We start from the raw sequence: 14,538 nt of genomic DNA on the forward strand, positions 1-14,538 counted from the left end.
CTAATGCTACTAAATAAAAAAGACAAGACTTGCTCTCAATGAGTTTATGTTATAGCTGAAAGCGGCTGAAATCACACTTATTAATATGTTACCAAAAGAATAGCCGATAATGAGAAACTCTATGAATAAAATACAAGAGGATGATGTATAATTCCGGCGAGAGGCATACTTAATGTTTCTTTGGACTAGATTTCTGGAGAGAGCTTCTGGGAAGAAGTAGCATGTCAGTGTCAGCAGAGAGCTGATGAGAAGTACCCTGCTTTGCTCTGGAAGAGAGTCGTTACAGGTAAAGAGATCATCTTTGAGGATGGCCCCTAAGCAGGATAGGTTAGTTTGCTGAGACACAGAGTGAAGGCAGGGGTTCAGCGCACTACAGGGAGAATGGTATGAGTGTGGCTTGTGGGTTAGACAGAGGGCCAGGTTAGGTGGGCAAGGTGTTTGGGTTTCATATTTTTTCCTATTTTTTTTATTATGTTATGTTAATCACCATACATTACATCATTAGTTTTTGATGTAGTGTTCCATGATTCATTGTTTGCATATCACACCCAGGGCTCCATGCAGAACGTGCCCTCTTTAATACATCCCCAGGCTAACGCATCCCCCCACCCCCCTCCCCTCTAGAACCCTCAGTTTGTTTCTCAGAGTCCATCGTCTCTCATGGTTCGACTCCCCCTCTAATTTCCTCCCCTTCATTTTTCCCTTCCTACTATCTTCTTTTCTTTTTAACATATAATATATTATTTGTTTCAGAGGTACAGGTCTGTGCTTCAACAGTCTTACACAATTCACAGCACTGGGTTTCATTTTTTTTTAAAGTGTAATGGATATTCAACAGATTGTCTCATGAATTTGAATGACATATATGAATTATACTTTTAGAAGGTTAGAGTTCCTGTTGTGTGAAGGATGTTACTGGAAAAGAGCAAAAGTGGAAGCTGGAAGACTCACTGGAAACTAGGTAAGAATTGGTGGTGACATGGCTTGCACCAGGACAGGGAGGGTGGAAATGGAGAGAAATGCCCAACTGAGGGTATGTTTGGGGGAAAGAACCAATAGGACCAGCTGAAAAAAAGATGTATGGGGACAGAGTGACTGAAATGAAGAACAAAATATGGATTCTTTCCTTAGTCTCCCACACACATAATCATGCATCTGTAGTAGTTCTAGTTACTAGCATTTGCCTAGCACTTTATAACTTGCCTACTACTTATTCCATAAGGCTTAGATTGTAAAATTGTAGAATGTCAAATTTGGATGATGCCACAACATTGACAAATTCTGACTCATGCTGTAAATCTCGTCTCTTGTCTTACCTTCTCTGGATACATCCCTCGACTCCATCCTCATGTAAGACTTAGGAAGACTCTTCTACACTATTTCTTACATATGCTTCCATAACAGCAATGAATTTTTATTTTTATTATATTTTATCATTATCTCCCATAGACTGAGCTCCCTGAAGGCAGAGGCTTTTTAAAAAAAATCTCTAGAGGGAAGGAGGCTGGGGGGATGGGTTAGCCTGGTGATGGGTATTAAAGAGGGCACGTACTGCATGGAGCACTGGGTGATATATGCAAACAATGAATCATGGAACACTACATCAAAAACTAATGATGTACTGTATGGTGACTAACATAACATAATAAAAAAATGGGGGAAAATAAATAAAAAATAAAAAATAAATCTTTGTAACTCTTATTACATAGTATTTGCAGAATGAGTGATGAGCACACAAATGAAAAAGTATTTGGTGCTTTCCCTTTACTTAAGCTATGGCAACTTGTCATTCTATCACTTCTTAATTATCTCTGGTAGTCACCTTAATACTTACAAAGGCAGCCTATTCCATTCAAATAGGTTTAAATATTGGGAAGTTTTGACATTAAGTTATAATATTCTTTCTTAAAATTTTCACCTTTGATTTCAGTTATCTCCACTCATGAAATGGATAAGGATATACTAAGTTTAAAATGACTTTTATCACATTGTAGTGATAAATGAGTTACAAAAGTTTAATATAGAACATCCTTGCATTGTATAGGAAGTAGGACTGGTATGAAATCCATCAACTTCCAGAACTCAACATTATATTTATAGAACTCTGACATTCAATTTGTAAGAAAGAGTATTATGAAGCATATATTAGAGTCCCAGAAGGAATAACTTATAACCTAACCTGACCTGGAAGTGGTCTGAGAAAAGGGGAAAAATATTACCATCAGCCGTCAATCTTCCCATTTTATAGAAGTTATCTAATTATCTTTAAATATAAAAAATATGTACATTTTAAATGTATACATACATATATATGTATTTTAAATTTATACTACTTAAAAGCAATTAAGCATTTCCCATCATAAACGAGTTCTGATTGAGAATTTTACAACCTACTATTCACATCTTTCCAGTCAGAATCTTTCTAGTAACAATACTTCTTTCTATACATGCAGAAAGCACTGATGAGCAAAGAAGGGCATACTATAGGCCCAGCATATTTGGGTTCAAAGGCAAAGCCCTATTAGTCCTGTGACTTTAAGAGACGATTCCTATTCTGATTGGAAATCTCCATTCTTCATCTCTGTAAAATGGAGAAAACATTCTTTTCTCATGAGTTTATGATAAAGTTTAAATGAGAGAATTAACATAAATCTTGTAACATACAGACTTGCACAAACCACTCAACATTATGAAGTAGTTAATTATTACTATTATCTTATCAAATAATTAGCTACTCCAGGAAAGTCTGTCAGGAATTGTGAAGGAAGAATTCTTAAATGGGGCTGGAGCAGGCAGAGTCAAAAGTACATCAGGGGTCACATAATCCAAACAACTTGACTCTGTGATATAAATATCTTTGATTGACAGTTAAAAAGCTTAAATATTGACTACTCTACCTTGAGGAGATTTACATTATCATTTATAAAATTATTCTTAATCTATAAAAGACTCCTAACAACTATTGCCTCCTATATAGACTAGGATGTGAAATTTTCTTATTAGATGGTTTATTTACAACTACCTTGTATTATTCATAATGATACAACTAATTGCTGACATTTAGAAGTCATTTACTCTGAACCTGGGTCCGTGCTAAAGTCTTTACAGGGGGTGGCCTTATTTAATCTTTAAAACACCTAAATAAAGTGGATATTCTTACCCACCAGCTTTTTTGGGGTTATAAACTGAAATTTGGGGAAGACTGTTCACCATGTGGCAGGTAATGTTCCAAGCCCTGTATAAATATTAACTCACTTAATCTTCAAAGTAGCCCTATGAGGCAAATTCTATTATCATCCCCATTTTACAGATTAGGAAATCAAGGCTCAGAGTCTTTAAATATTTTACCCAAAGTCATATGGCTGATAAATGACATTATCAAGATTCGAACCCAGGCAAACTGGCTCTTGGGGTCATCTTCTCAGCAACGCAAGATGTTGTTCCTGAACAAGGCAGAACCAACAGTCTTCACAGTCCATATTCTCAGCTACTTGGCTACATTATCTCAGTTTTATAATCTTCATTTTAAAAAGGACAAACAGAAACTCAGAGGCTGGACAATTTGGCAAGGACACACAGCTGATCCATGCTTGAACCTGTAAGCTGTGCTCCTTCCTCTTTTTTAATAGTAAGAGTTCGATCTTTCAAATGGAAACCACTAAATTTGTATCCACTGGATACTTTCTGACAAACAAACAAACAAGTGTGTGTTTCTTCCCAGAAGATGCTGGCCAACCTGGTAGATACAGTCCTTCTGCTTAGATTTGCACTTTCCTGTGAAATTCATTTGTGGTGATTTGAAATGACTGATGCCTCTACAGAATATATTTGAGATGCATGAGTGGGCTGAGTATGGCTTATTTAAAACTTTATGATTTTTTTCTTACATATTTGGAATGTGGATTATGATTTCGACATCTTAAATTCTCATTTGTCAGATAGGGACTCTGGAGTTAGAAAGAGCTGACTCCCATCTGATCCAAAGACAAAGGTTTTAAATGAATTGCTGCTACTAAAGGCAGAAAAGCAGACTTAAAAAAAAGAGCTGAAATGCAATAATTAGAAACTTGCTTTGCTGAGTACATAAAGCATCAGAAAAGCACTTACAATTTTCACCGAAGGAAAACAAATCCTTATAATTATTTTCTTTCCTTAAAAAACCTATACATTTAATAAATTTAATATGCTTTTAAGCTATAAAATATTGACGCTTACTTAATTATAGCAGGTCCTACTTCCTATTCAGAAAATTTCTTTCCCGTTATTGAACTGCCAACCTGCCGAAAGGGCAGACATTATTCTTCCCTAAGCATCTCCTCACAGAAAAGACAGTGAATAAAAATGGAGACAAAGCAGCGACTGACACATTTCTGATCAATTAAAACAAACGACACACTAGGCAAAATGTGCTATTTTTATAACTGTCTAGTAGAATGAATATTTTAAAATATAGCATATATTGGCATATTTTAATCCTTATAAAATAGTTATAATGCAAAAACAAATTAATACATGAAGCACAAATATAATAATTATGTAGATTCTTATTTTGGCCTAGAAACTTACGTTTAGCTACAGGAAAGTAATATAAATTTTATGCTGGGAAAGCAATGCCTTATAAGCAACATTTAACAAACACAATGTGCCAGAATATATAGTAAACATAGGCATTACCCCTGTTATTCTTCTCAACTTTTTAGGTACTGTTATTACTATTTGACAACTGAAGAAAATGAGACGAAGAGACGTTAAGTAACTTGTTCAAAGTCACACAACTGGTAAGAGCCAGAGCAGGGCGTTCAATCCACGTGCATCTGGTTCCAGAGCCTGCCCCTTTAACCGTCATGACATACTTTCTCCCAAGGGTGAAAACAAAAATATCTGTAAACCCTCTAAAACCGAGAATTATTTTAAAAGACTAAGAATAAAAATAGTAGTAGAAGTAGTAATAGTAATAGGCACAGGAGAGAGTCATGGCGTCTGGGTTTCACTTCACCTCGGAGCACAAGTAAGTTAACCTCTGAAGGCCTCAAGTTCTTACAAAGAAGGGATGAGAGGGCGGAAGGGGAGCGGGAAGAGGCCTAGGGCGTATTGGATACTTTTTTCTTAAAAAATGAAATCCTAGTTTTTTATCTTCAGAACGGAAGTGTTCCACAACGATGACGTAAATAAAACACAGCTCTAGTCACCGTCGTCGTGACGCGCGGAGTAGGAAGACCCGCAGAAGTTCACAACCGTGGGCGCGTAGCGGCCACCTTACCTGTAGATGAATGGAGCCACCGTGGCCGTGTTGGGGTGGCTGTGTTGCTGCTGCTGGGGGAGTTGGACAGCACCGTTCCCCGTGGCCTGCCCCCCGCCTGGTGCCACCAGCACAGCACAGGAGCCGGCGGGAGGGGCGTGGCTGGCTTCCCTTCCTTCCAAAGGAGCAGGGCAATTGGATGTGCTTGCTTTCTCAGTGCTCGTGGGCTTAGGTAAGGACTGGGAAGGGCTTCCCTTGGTAGTCCTGAATTTTTCCGACTCTTTGCTCATTGCACTGCCTGGTGAAACGGTCTGCTTTGCTGTGGGCACCTTCGAGCCCGGTTTTGGAATGCCACTGGAAGAGGGGATTAGGCTTTCTTTCTTGGCCGCTGCCGTCTTGCTACCCTTTGGGATCAAGCTTGCAATTTTAGAGGTCTTTTTCGGAGCTGTCTCTGTCACCTGATCCTTCTCGTCCTTGACTGGTTTTTCAGTGCAAACTTTATTTTTGTCCCTGTTCTTTTCCTCTTTTTCCTTTGGCTGTAGCAAAGACTTTTTATTGCTGAGATTTTTGCTTCCAGCTTTTGGAGGGGCTAATTTAGGGGACACTTTGGGACTGCTATTGGTTGAGCCACCACTATTCAGACCACTGTTAAAACCTTCCATCTCACCAGATTCAGAAAAGGCATCGTCATCCTTCCCCCCATCACTGGGCCCCGAGCTGGGAGACTGTGGGGGGCGTAAAGCAGTCCGCGCATTGACCAGCTTGAATTTTTCAAGCATGGATTTCTGTCCCGAGGAGGCTGTTTTGACCCCTTCTGAGACAGGAGGCTTCAGTCTGTCTGCAGGTGGTGTGGGGGAGGTGGCTGGGCTGGACTGCTTCACGGTCAGCATGGTGGAGGTGGCGCTGTGCTTGACATTCATGGACTTGCTCCGCCAGGGCTTGCTGGCGCTCGGAGAAGGGATGGCAGAGGCAGGGGGCTGCCCCACGGTGCCAGGGGGCTGCGTGTTACCATTGACACCTGAAGATGGCTGAGGTCCTTTGGAGGAATCTGGACATGAAGACAAAATAATAAAGAAGAGGTTGATGACATTTGCTCATGTATATCATACCCCTGAGTATTTCTAACCACAGACACAGTTAAGGATCTCTCCTGTGAGCTGAATGCAGCCATGCTATGTGGCATCAATCACTTCGGTGATGTGGTGGTTTTTATATCGTACATCAAAAGTTCAGGATCTGAGAGCCATTGATTTTGGAAAACAACTTTTCCTTTTTCCCTTCTAAAATTACTCTTACCTAAATGAACTTGGCTAGTCATAGATATCTAAAGACAAAACATTCTCCTTCCCTTAAGCAATTCTTCACATTTTTTCCAATTAATGCTGTAGCTCATAGCAGTAAATTGATTCTGCATAGCCTTATAAAAATATGTTGTATAAGAAATGTTGAGAAATTATTTTACCTTACAGGGAGACTAGCTTATTGTTATCTGATTAAAAGTGCTTATGAATCATGACTCAGCTCTTAGTTAATATTGTTTACTTTTATTTGTATAAAAAAGCATTGAAATTTAGGCTTATATGGGTCCGATAACCTACCAAGACACATATATATGTAGTTGTATATATTATATATACGTTATATATTTATATACAGTATATATGTATGTTTAGATATATTCATATTATATAAGCTTCATACAATACATATATTATATAAATCCTTATAACAACCCTACAAGGTAGGTATTGATATTTTATCCCTATTTTACAGAAAAACTGCATAACTTGTTCAAGGTCACCCAGCCTGGATGTGAACAGAATTCAGAGCTCGTGCTCTTAACCAGCACACCTCTAGCCACCTGAAGTGAACAAACTTTAAATATTAATGGAAACTCAAGCTATTTTTGGGGGGGCTATGGAAATAAGGCCTTGTCCTATAAGGACTTTATAATGCATGTGTTTACTTACTTTCTGCTCAGAAATCTCATTATAGTATAAACTCTTCTATGACTGTTCTAACACTGATTAATGCCTGATTACAAGTCTCATTTTTAAGTATGAAAAACTAAATCAAAAAGAGATTTTATAACATGGCATAAAATAGAAAAAGCTTGGAGTTTAAAGACCTCAGGAAAAATGTTAATTAACATTGGGGAGCAATAGAATTCTGATCGTTTACTTTAAACCTCATCTACCGTAAAAGCCTCCTACTTTCATCTTTTTTTTTTGAGACATGAAATGATCAATGATTAAATTAGATATTTGCATCATTTAGTACTGCTAACAAACTAGACATTGATAAATAGATGCAGAGCTATTTTTGATGAAATGTCCAGTGGAAATATTTTATAAATAATACACTTTCCATAATGTTCAAGAATTGGAGCCCATTCAATTTCATTAAATATTCAGTCATTAAGCGTCTGCCTTCGGCTCAGGTCATGATCCCAGGGTCCTGGGATCGAGCCCCGCATCGGGCTCCCTGCTCTGCAGGAAGCCTGCTTCTCCCTCTCCCACTCCCCCTGCTTGTGTTCCCTCTCTCGCTGTGTCTCTCTCTGTCAAATAAATAAATAAAATCTTTAAAAAAAATTATTCACAACAATAAACTACAATGTTTTTATTTTTAAATGTTTTCTTCAAAATGCATGCAAAATGATATGTAATCAAGCCAATTAGTACCAAATACTACTCGACAATTTTTCATAAAGGGAAATTAATATGCAAAAAGAGAAAATAAGGAAATTAGAGACACAAAAGGTTAAATTACTTGTTGAATATTTGTGGGAGTTAAACTTTTTTAAAATAAGTGTGCCTAAAATGATATAAAAGATTTGTGAAATTTATGTTAATAAGAATAGACAAATGCATTTTATATTTAATTTTTTCTACCAAATTTTTATTTAAATTCCAGTTAGTTAACATACAGTATAATATTTGTTTCAGGCGTAGGATTTAGTGATTCATCACTTACATACAACAACCAGTGCTCATCACAAGTGCCCTCCTTAATATTTGTTTTAAAAATTGGTATACCAACATTAATTCTAATACTCTTTACTTTTCTACAATTCCATATTTCGGCTGGCAAAAGTTAATGTAAGACTGTACATACATACTCTACATTAAAATGTAATAGTTACTGAAAAGTCAAAATGCTTACATGGTATATATAAATTGTACAGCCTATGATGATAAATTGATGTTTTTTCAGTACTCCTGTAAAGTCTGTAATTGTGTCCATTTCTAGAATATTTGTAGAAATCCATTAGGTTCGTACATAAACACTAAGGTGTTCTGAGAAACAGTAGGAGTATTGACTAATTCAAGACAAACAAATCCAACAAGCTTCAAAGTATCCAATGTCTCAAATACATTCACTCTCTGTTAATGGATTTCAATCTTTTACTTCAATCTCTTTTAAGTACAGGTAATTCCAAATTTTTTTCACTTACACATTAAGATCCCTTCCAGAGACTGATAACATTTCATCATAATTTGAATCATTCTCAGCAGCAGAATGAGTACACTGACTACCTGCAGTTAGAAATGCCTACCAAGGGGCGCGTGGGTGGCTCAGTTGGTTAAGCGACTGCCTTCAGCTCAGGTCATGATCCTGGAGTCCCGGGATCGAGTCCCGCATCGGGCTCCCTGCTCAGCAGGGAGTCTGCTTCTCCCTCTGACCCTCCCCCCTCTCACATGCTCTCTCTCTCTCTCTCATTCTCTCTCTTGCAAATAAATAAATAAAATCTTAAAAAAAAAAAGAAATGCCTACCAAATATTTCTTCAATATTTCCCATTTATTGGTAAGGTCTGAACTTTGACCTCACTTCCTCTGGAAACAACAACAACAACAACAACCAAAAACCAAAAAAAACAAACCAAAAGCATTATCCCCACCCCCATTTCTGATCATCCCAGCACCAAATCTGGATTTGGTGGCTCTTTTGCATTTTCCCGTAGCTTATTATTTCCTCTCTTATAACCATTGTAACTCCAGTGTAATTGCCTGTTTCCTACTCTACTGTACATTCCATTAAAGCAAAGACCATGCCTGTGATTATGCATAGAATGTCTGACATCCTAAGTGTTTAACTTAATAGAGGTTCTCAAACTTTAATGGGCACGTAAGTAACCTGGGGATCCTACTGACTACACACCACATCATGATGCAGCAGATCTGCTGTGGACCCTGAGATTCTGCATTTCTAACAAGCTCCAGAGGATGACGATGCCTGTGGTCACAAACCATGTTTCGAGCAACAAAGTTTGAATGGACTCAGAAAACACGGCAATTGCTGACATTATCAGCTCTCAAGAATGTTTCTTTTTTTTTTAAGATTTTATTTTATTTATTTGACAGACAGAGAGAATGGGAGAGAAGGAACACAAGCAGGGGGAGTCGGAGAGAGAGAAGCATGCCTCCCGCCGAGCAGGGAGCCTGACGTGGGGCTCCATCCCAAGGACCCTGGGTTCATGACCTGAGCCGAAGGCAGCCACTTAACCAACTGAACCACCCAGGCGCCCCTAAAGAATGTGTCCAATGACAGTACCCGATGGGGTTGAATTTGTTAAATGTTCCCTAGCTGTGCAGCATGACTATTCTTTGCGCTTTGAACTTCCAGAACAACGGCCAGTTCTATATTCACTGGATGCTTGACAATTTGTTACAAGGGATACTGCAAACAAAAGAAGCCCATCAGGTTTTCCTGATGGCCACATATTGAGTGTGGATCTTCTGTGTATCTGCAACTGGGTTAAGAAGTCTGGAGAGTCCCATCCCTGCATGCCTGGGAGCTTTGGTGGAAATGAGAGGAAAAGGTGGAAGGGAGTCTGTCAGGATGCTTCTTAAGTGTGCTACCATCAACTAGATAGACTGCTACAACAGTTCAAGTACAGAAGAGGAATTTCAACATCACTACTCTCAAAAATGAGACAGGAGGGACTCCAAATTTTGACATCCACATCCAAACCACAGTCACAATCACAGAAACAGCTATAAAATCGTTCTCAGAGGAGTACACACATAGAAGCCACTTCTCGAAGCTCAACTCTTGATCTGTCCCCAGCCTGTCTCTATATAGCAGCAGTGAGGTGCTTCAGGTCTCATTAAGAGGGCAAATCATAGTTGTTGTGCATCACGAAGGAACTGGAATCGTTAACAGTCTCCCTGGACTCCTCACAACCAAGGCTGCACAACAGCAGCTGCTGAAAAGGTAGTGGGTGCAGCTCCTCGGGAATGGGTACTGCCACAAATTCTAGTCCCCCTGCGATTTCTGTGTGCAATATTCAGGAGCCTGGTCTCGCAGATATAGTTCTGAATGTTGATAACTCAGCTCCTGACTATGAATGAGTTGTTATGAGGTATGAGGAAATGACCAGATATCTAATGCACATATTTAAAGGCATCCTTGCAATGGCTCTGCCTTCAGCCCTGCCTTTTTTTTTTTTTTAATATTTTGTTTATTTATTTGACAGAGAGAGAGAGAGAGAACAAGCAGGGGGAATAGCAGAGGGAGAGGGAGAAACAGGCTCTCTGCCATGCAGGGAGCCCAATGTGGGGCTCGATCCCAGAACTCCGGGATCATGATCTGAGCCGAACCTGCCTTCTTGTCTCTAGCCCCTAAAGAGAAACTTTCTTCCACTCGCTCTCCTTTCCTTCCTCCTCTTCCTCCTCCTCCACATCCTCCATCATCAACTCCACTACAACCAAATATTATTTATCAACTGCTCACTTTTCCCCAAGCACTTTGATACACAGTATCACCCTGAAAGCTCTTCATACATGGGATCTCACTTAAACCCCTAATCGTCTGCAATATACTCATGATTTCTCTTGCCATAAATGGGAAAACTGAAGCTTAAAAAGCGAAAGTAACTTGTTCCAATCCACACATACAGTAAAACTTAGAAAAGAGAAAATCACAATTGGAGCTCAGGTTTTTCTGACTCCAAATTTTGGAGGCTTTTCACTCTCTCTTTTTTCTATATGTTCGCTTTTACCCAGAAATTCTGCTGGTGTGGTTCTAGAATGCCACATGTTTGTCACAGTAGTGAAGTTAAATGGGTAACTCCTTGAAGCATGGTGTCCTTCTTCCTTGATGAGCAGAATACAAATGGGGAGAATGTGATAGGAGACTCTTTCTACTTAGTACATTATCTCCTATCTCCTTGGGCATCTTACCGGCACCATCCTTCTGAGTTGATGTAAGAATAGATTTTAATTCATGCTTAGAAAATATGTAAATCGAGAGAGTTTTTAGTTATCTCATCTTACAAAAAAAATAAATAAATAACATTGATGACCTGGAAAAAATGCCAATCCAGTTCTAGTAAAATGAATACACATTGACAAATATGGCAGTCACAACAGGTGTATGAAAAGTTTAGATAAGTACACTTCCCTGTGGAACATTAGCGCCATGTTGCCAACAGTGCTGTTAGCCTGAGAAAGGACACAGGAACCATCCTCAACCTATTTACCTCTGCTTCCTTCCTGAATTGTATGTTGCTTAAATGCAAGCAAACCAGCTTTAACTTACAAAGTAACAACAGAATAACAATATACAAGGTAACACAAAGTAACAAAAATGATGACAATAGCACCATTCATTTTAAAGTATTCACTGTGTAGGGGACATTGTACTCCCTGATATCTGGGATCCCTGGGAAATACAGGGCAACTTCAGTACCACAGGTCATTGTGAAACAAAGGAAATGATTTATCAATGTGACCATGGCAATTGATCACCTTAGACCCTCGTTTCACAATAACATGCCCAAAATACATTTGAACCCTTTAAAGGGTAAAAAAAAAAAAAAAAAAAAAAAAAAAAAAAAGTTAAATAATTAAAAAATGTAGCATTCAAATCCAAATATGTCTTGTTACCAACTGGGCCCTTGTTCACCTGAGCACACTACCTTCCATGAATGAGTACTCATGCAATGTCTCAAACATCAAATTTAGAATGACTTAACAGAAACATGGAATGAGATTACAGGGACCCCAGAGGTGCTGTCCGTTCTGCTCATGCAATGTTACAGTGCCACTTTGTGGAGTACTGTGAAATTTAAGGAAACTTTCATTCGCCAGCCAGTTTTAGGAAAAACTATGTAATTTATGTACAGGCATGTATAACATGTGTACACCTCAAGATGTGAGCATTTATACATAAGCAAACAACATATATTCTCAAGTCCCTTTAATCATATCACCTAATATATGTACCTAGTTATGTTACCTTGTGAAAATCCCTAAGATTAGCTTGTAATTTTCATTTCACATTTCATTTTAGGTTTATATAAGTCTCAAGGAAATAAAGCAAAAAGTCATGGTGGAACACGTAATCCAGCCACTAGTAAAGCAATATAATAAGTAAAACATATTTGCATTGCCTTGAAAAGAAAATAAAACAGTTTAGTTCTTTGATACCACAATAATTTCAGAGCAATTAACAAAAAAACAGAGAAAGTACTTAAGAATCAGATAGCTACATTTTAGCAGTCAAAATCCCATTACTAATACAACATTCACGTTAACCTTGTAGTTTTAAAATTTCAACTGCAATGTTGCCAAATTCTCAGTATCAATCCTATTCTACCTGTGTTGAGTGTAAGTGGAAGTGAACCCTTCCACAGCAGAAGACACTTTATTAGGATCTAGGAGAACAGAAAGGACATCTCTTTAGTAGATGTGTAGGTACAATGTTAAGTATCACTTGGGAGAAACAATAAAAAGATGGCAAAATGCCCTCTGGCATGTTTCTTAGCAACATGAAAAACAACTCTCTGCTAATAAACTCTGTCAAGCAAAAACTGTTTACAGAGCATAGTTCAGTAACTGAATTCCAAATAAAGCTAGGGATATTTACATTCCTAATAATATGAAACTGTGTAGCTTTTTTTCATATTTAATACCCAGATTTTATACAAGAATGATTTCTTAAGATAATCTGCTTCAAGCATAGAAAGTATATATATAAATGAACAAGGGCACCGTTTTCACATGATCCCTAATTCCCAGGGAGTAGGTATTTAATTTTTCTTTAAAGCATACATCTTGTCTACAGTGTATGGGCAAATTGATAAATGCTGACGTCAGAACGTATTATTCATTGTCAGTATCTGAATGGCAGGTCACCAAGAGAAGAAATTTGGGACTCTCAGAAGAAATTCTTCTCTACAAACAGTGCTATCTTCATTTCACCATTTGTTCTGAAAAATCTGTTCCCACATTCCATTTCAGCAGAAGGGTGCCACCCACTGCCTCTTGCTGTAACAACATTTCTTTTCCACCTTCTCTACAAAGGAGCATCTGTGGCCATGTTCACGGACATTTTAATTCATTTGGAAAATGGTGAAATGAACACCCTATTTCTTGAACTGTATTATTATTAAAATGATATTAGATAGATCTTTTGAAGTGGCAGTTTGTGATTCTCTACTGATTTCCTTTCATAAGTCACACAATTTGCAAATAAGTTACTTATTGTTAACAATGCTATACAGGTGAAAAGCTGCTATGTTTGTTTTTTTTTTAAGATTTTATTTATTTATTTGACAGAGAGAGAGACACAGAGACAGAGGGAACACAAGCAGGGGGAGTGGGAGAGGGAGAAGCAGGCTTCCCGCGGACCAGGGAGCCCCATGTGGGGCTTGATCCCAGGACCCTGGGATCATGACCTGAGCCAAAGGCAGATGGTTAATGACTGAGCCACCCAGGCACCCCACTGTGCTTTCAACAGTATGTTTTTAAACAGGGAAATGAAATTGTTTTAATTGTGAATAAATCTTTATTGTCTATTACAAATTCTAGAGATTCTTCAAGTGGTTCATATAACTCATCACCCAAGACTTGTTAAAGAAAGTAGAAAGTGTATTTCCACTTGGAAGCATTCAGGGAACACATTGCAGATAATTTGGTTAATCCCTCAAGCAAAATATCTTAATTTGTTAAATTTAAATGTTACACTTTCTAATAACTAAAAAAGGAGTAGCAATTAATTACTCAAGTTACTACTTTCTGAATTCTGTCATTATAATACTGTGACCTTTGAAAACTCTTACTTAGTTTTCACCTTACTTGATCATATCAAGGATATATATGCAGACCAGTTTGTGACAGAGATCAGCTTGTCAGCAGAAGAAATTTTCTATTTTTATTTTTTTATTTTTTCTTTTTTTAAAGATTTTATTTATTTGACAGAGAGAGAGACAGCGAGAGAGGGGAACACAAGCAGGGGGAGTGGGAGAGGGAGAAGCAGGCCTCCTGCCGAGCGGGGAGTCCGAAGCGGGGCTCGA

General features: G+C 38.2%; 1 protein-coding gene across 3 annotated transcripts in view; it reads right to left on the reverse strand.

Moving 5' to 3' along the window:
• Window positions 1-14,538, reverse strand: part of NAV3 (neuron navigator 3) — a 351,526-nt gene that overhangs the window by 177,340 nt on the left and 159,648 nt on the right. For all 3 annotated transcript variants that reach the window (XM_027594099.2, XM_027594098.2, XM_027594097.2), the window contains exon 8: window positions 5,261-6,287. In XM_027594099.2, coding sequence (XP_027449900.1) covers window positions 5,261-6,287 — 1,027 coding nt within the window. The remainder of the gene's footprint in view (window positions 1-5,260; window positions 6,288-14,538) is intronic.

Source organism: Zalophus californianus, chromosome 9, assembly GCF_009762305.2.
Source record: "Zalophus californianus isolate mZalCal1 chromosome 9, mZalCal1.pri.v2, whole genome shotgun sequence".
Taxonomy (NCBI): domain Eukaryota; kingdom Metazoa; phylum Chordata; class Mammalia; order Carnivora; family Otariidae; genus Zalophus; species Zalophus californianus.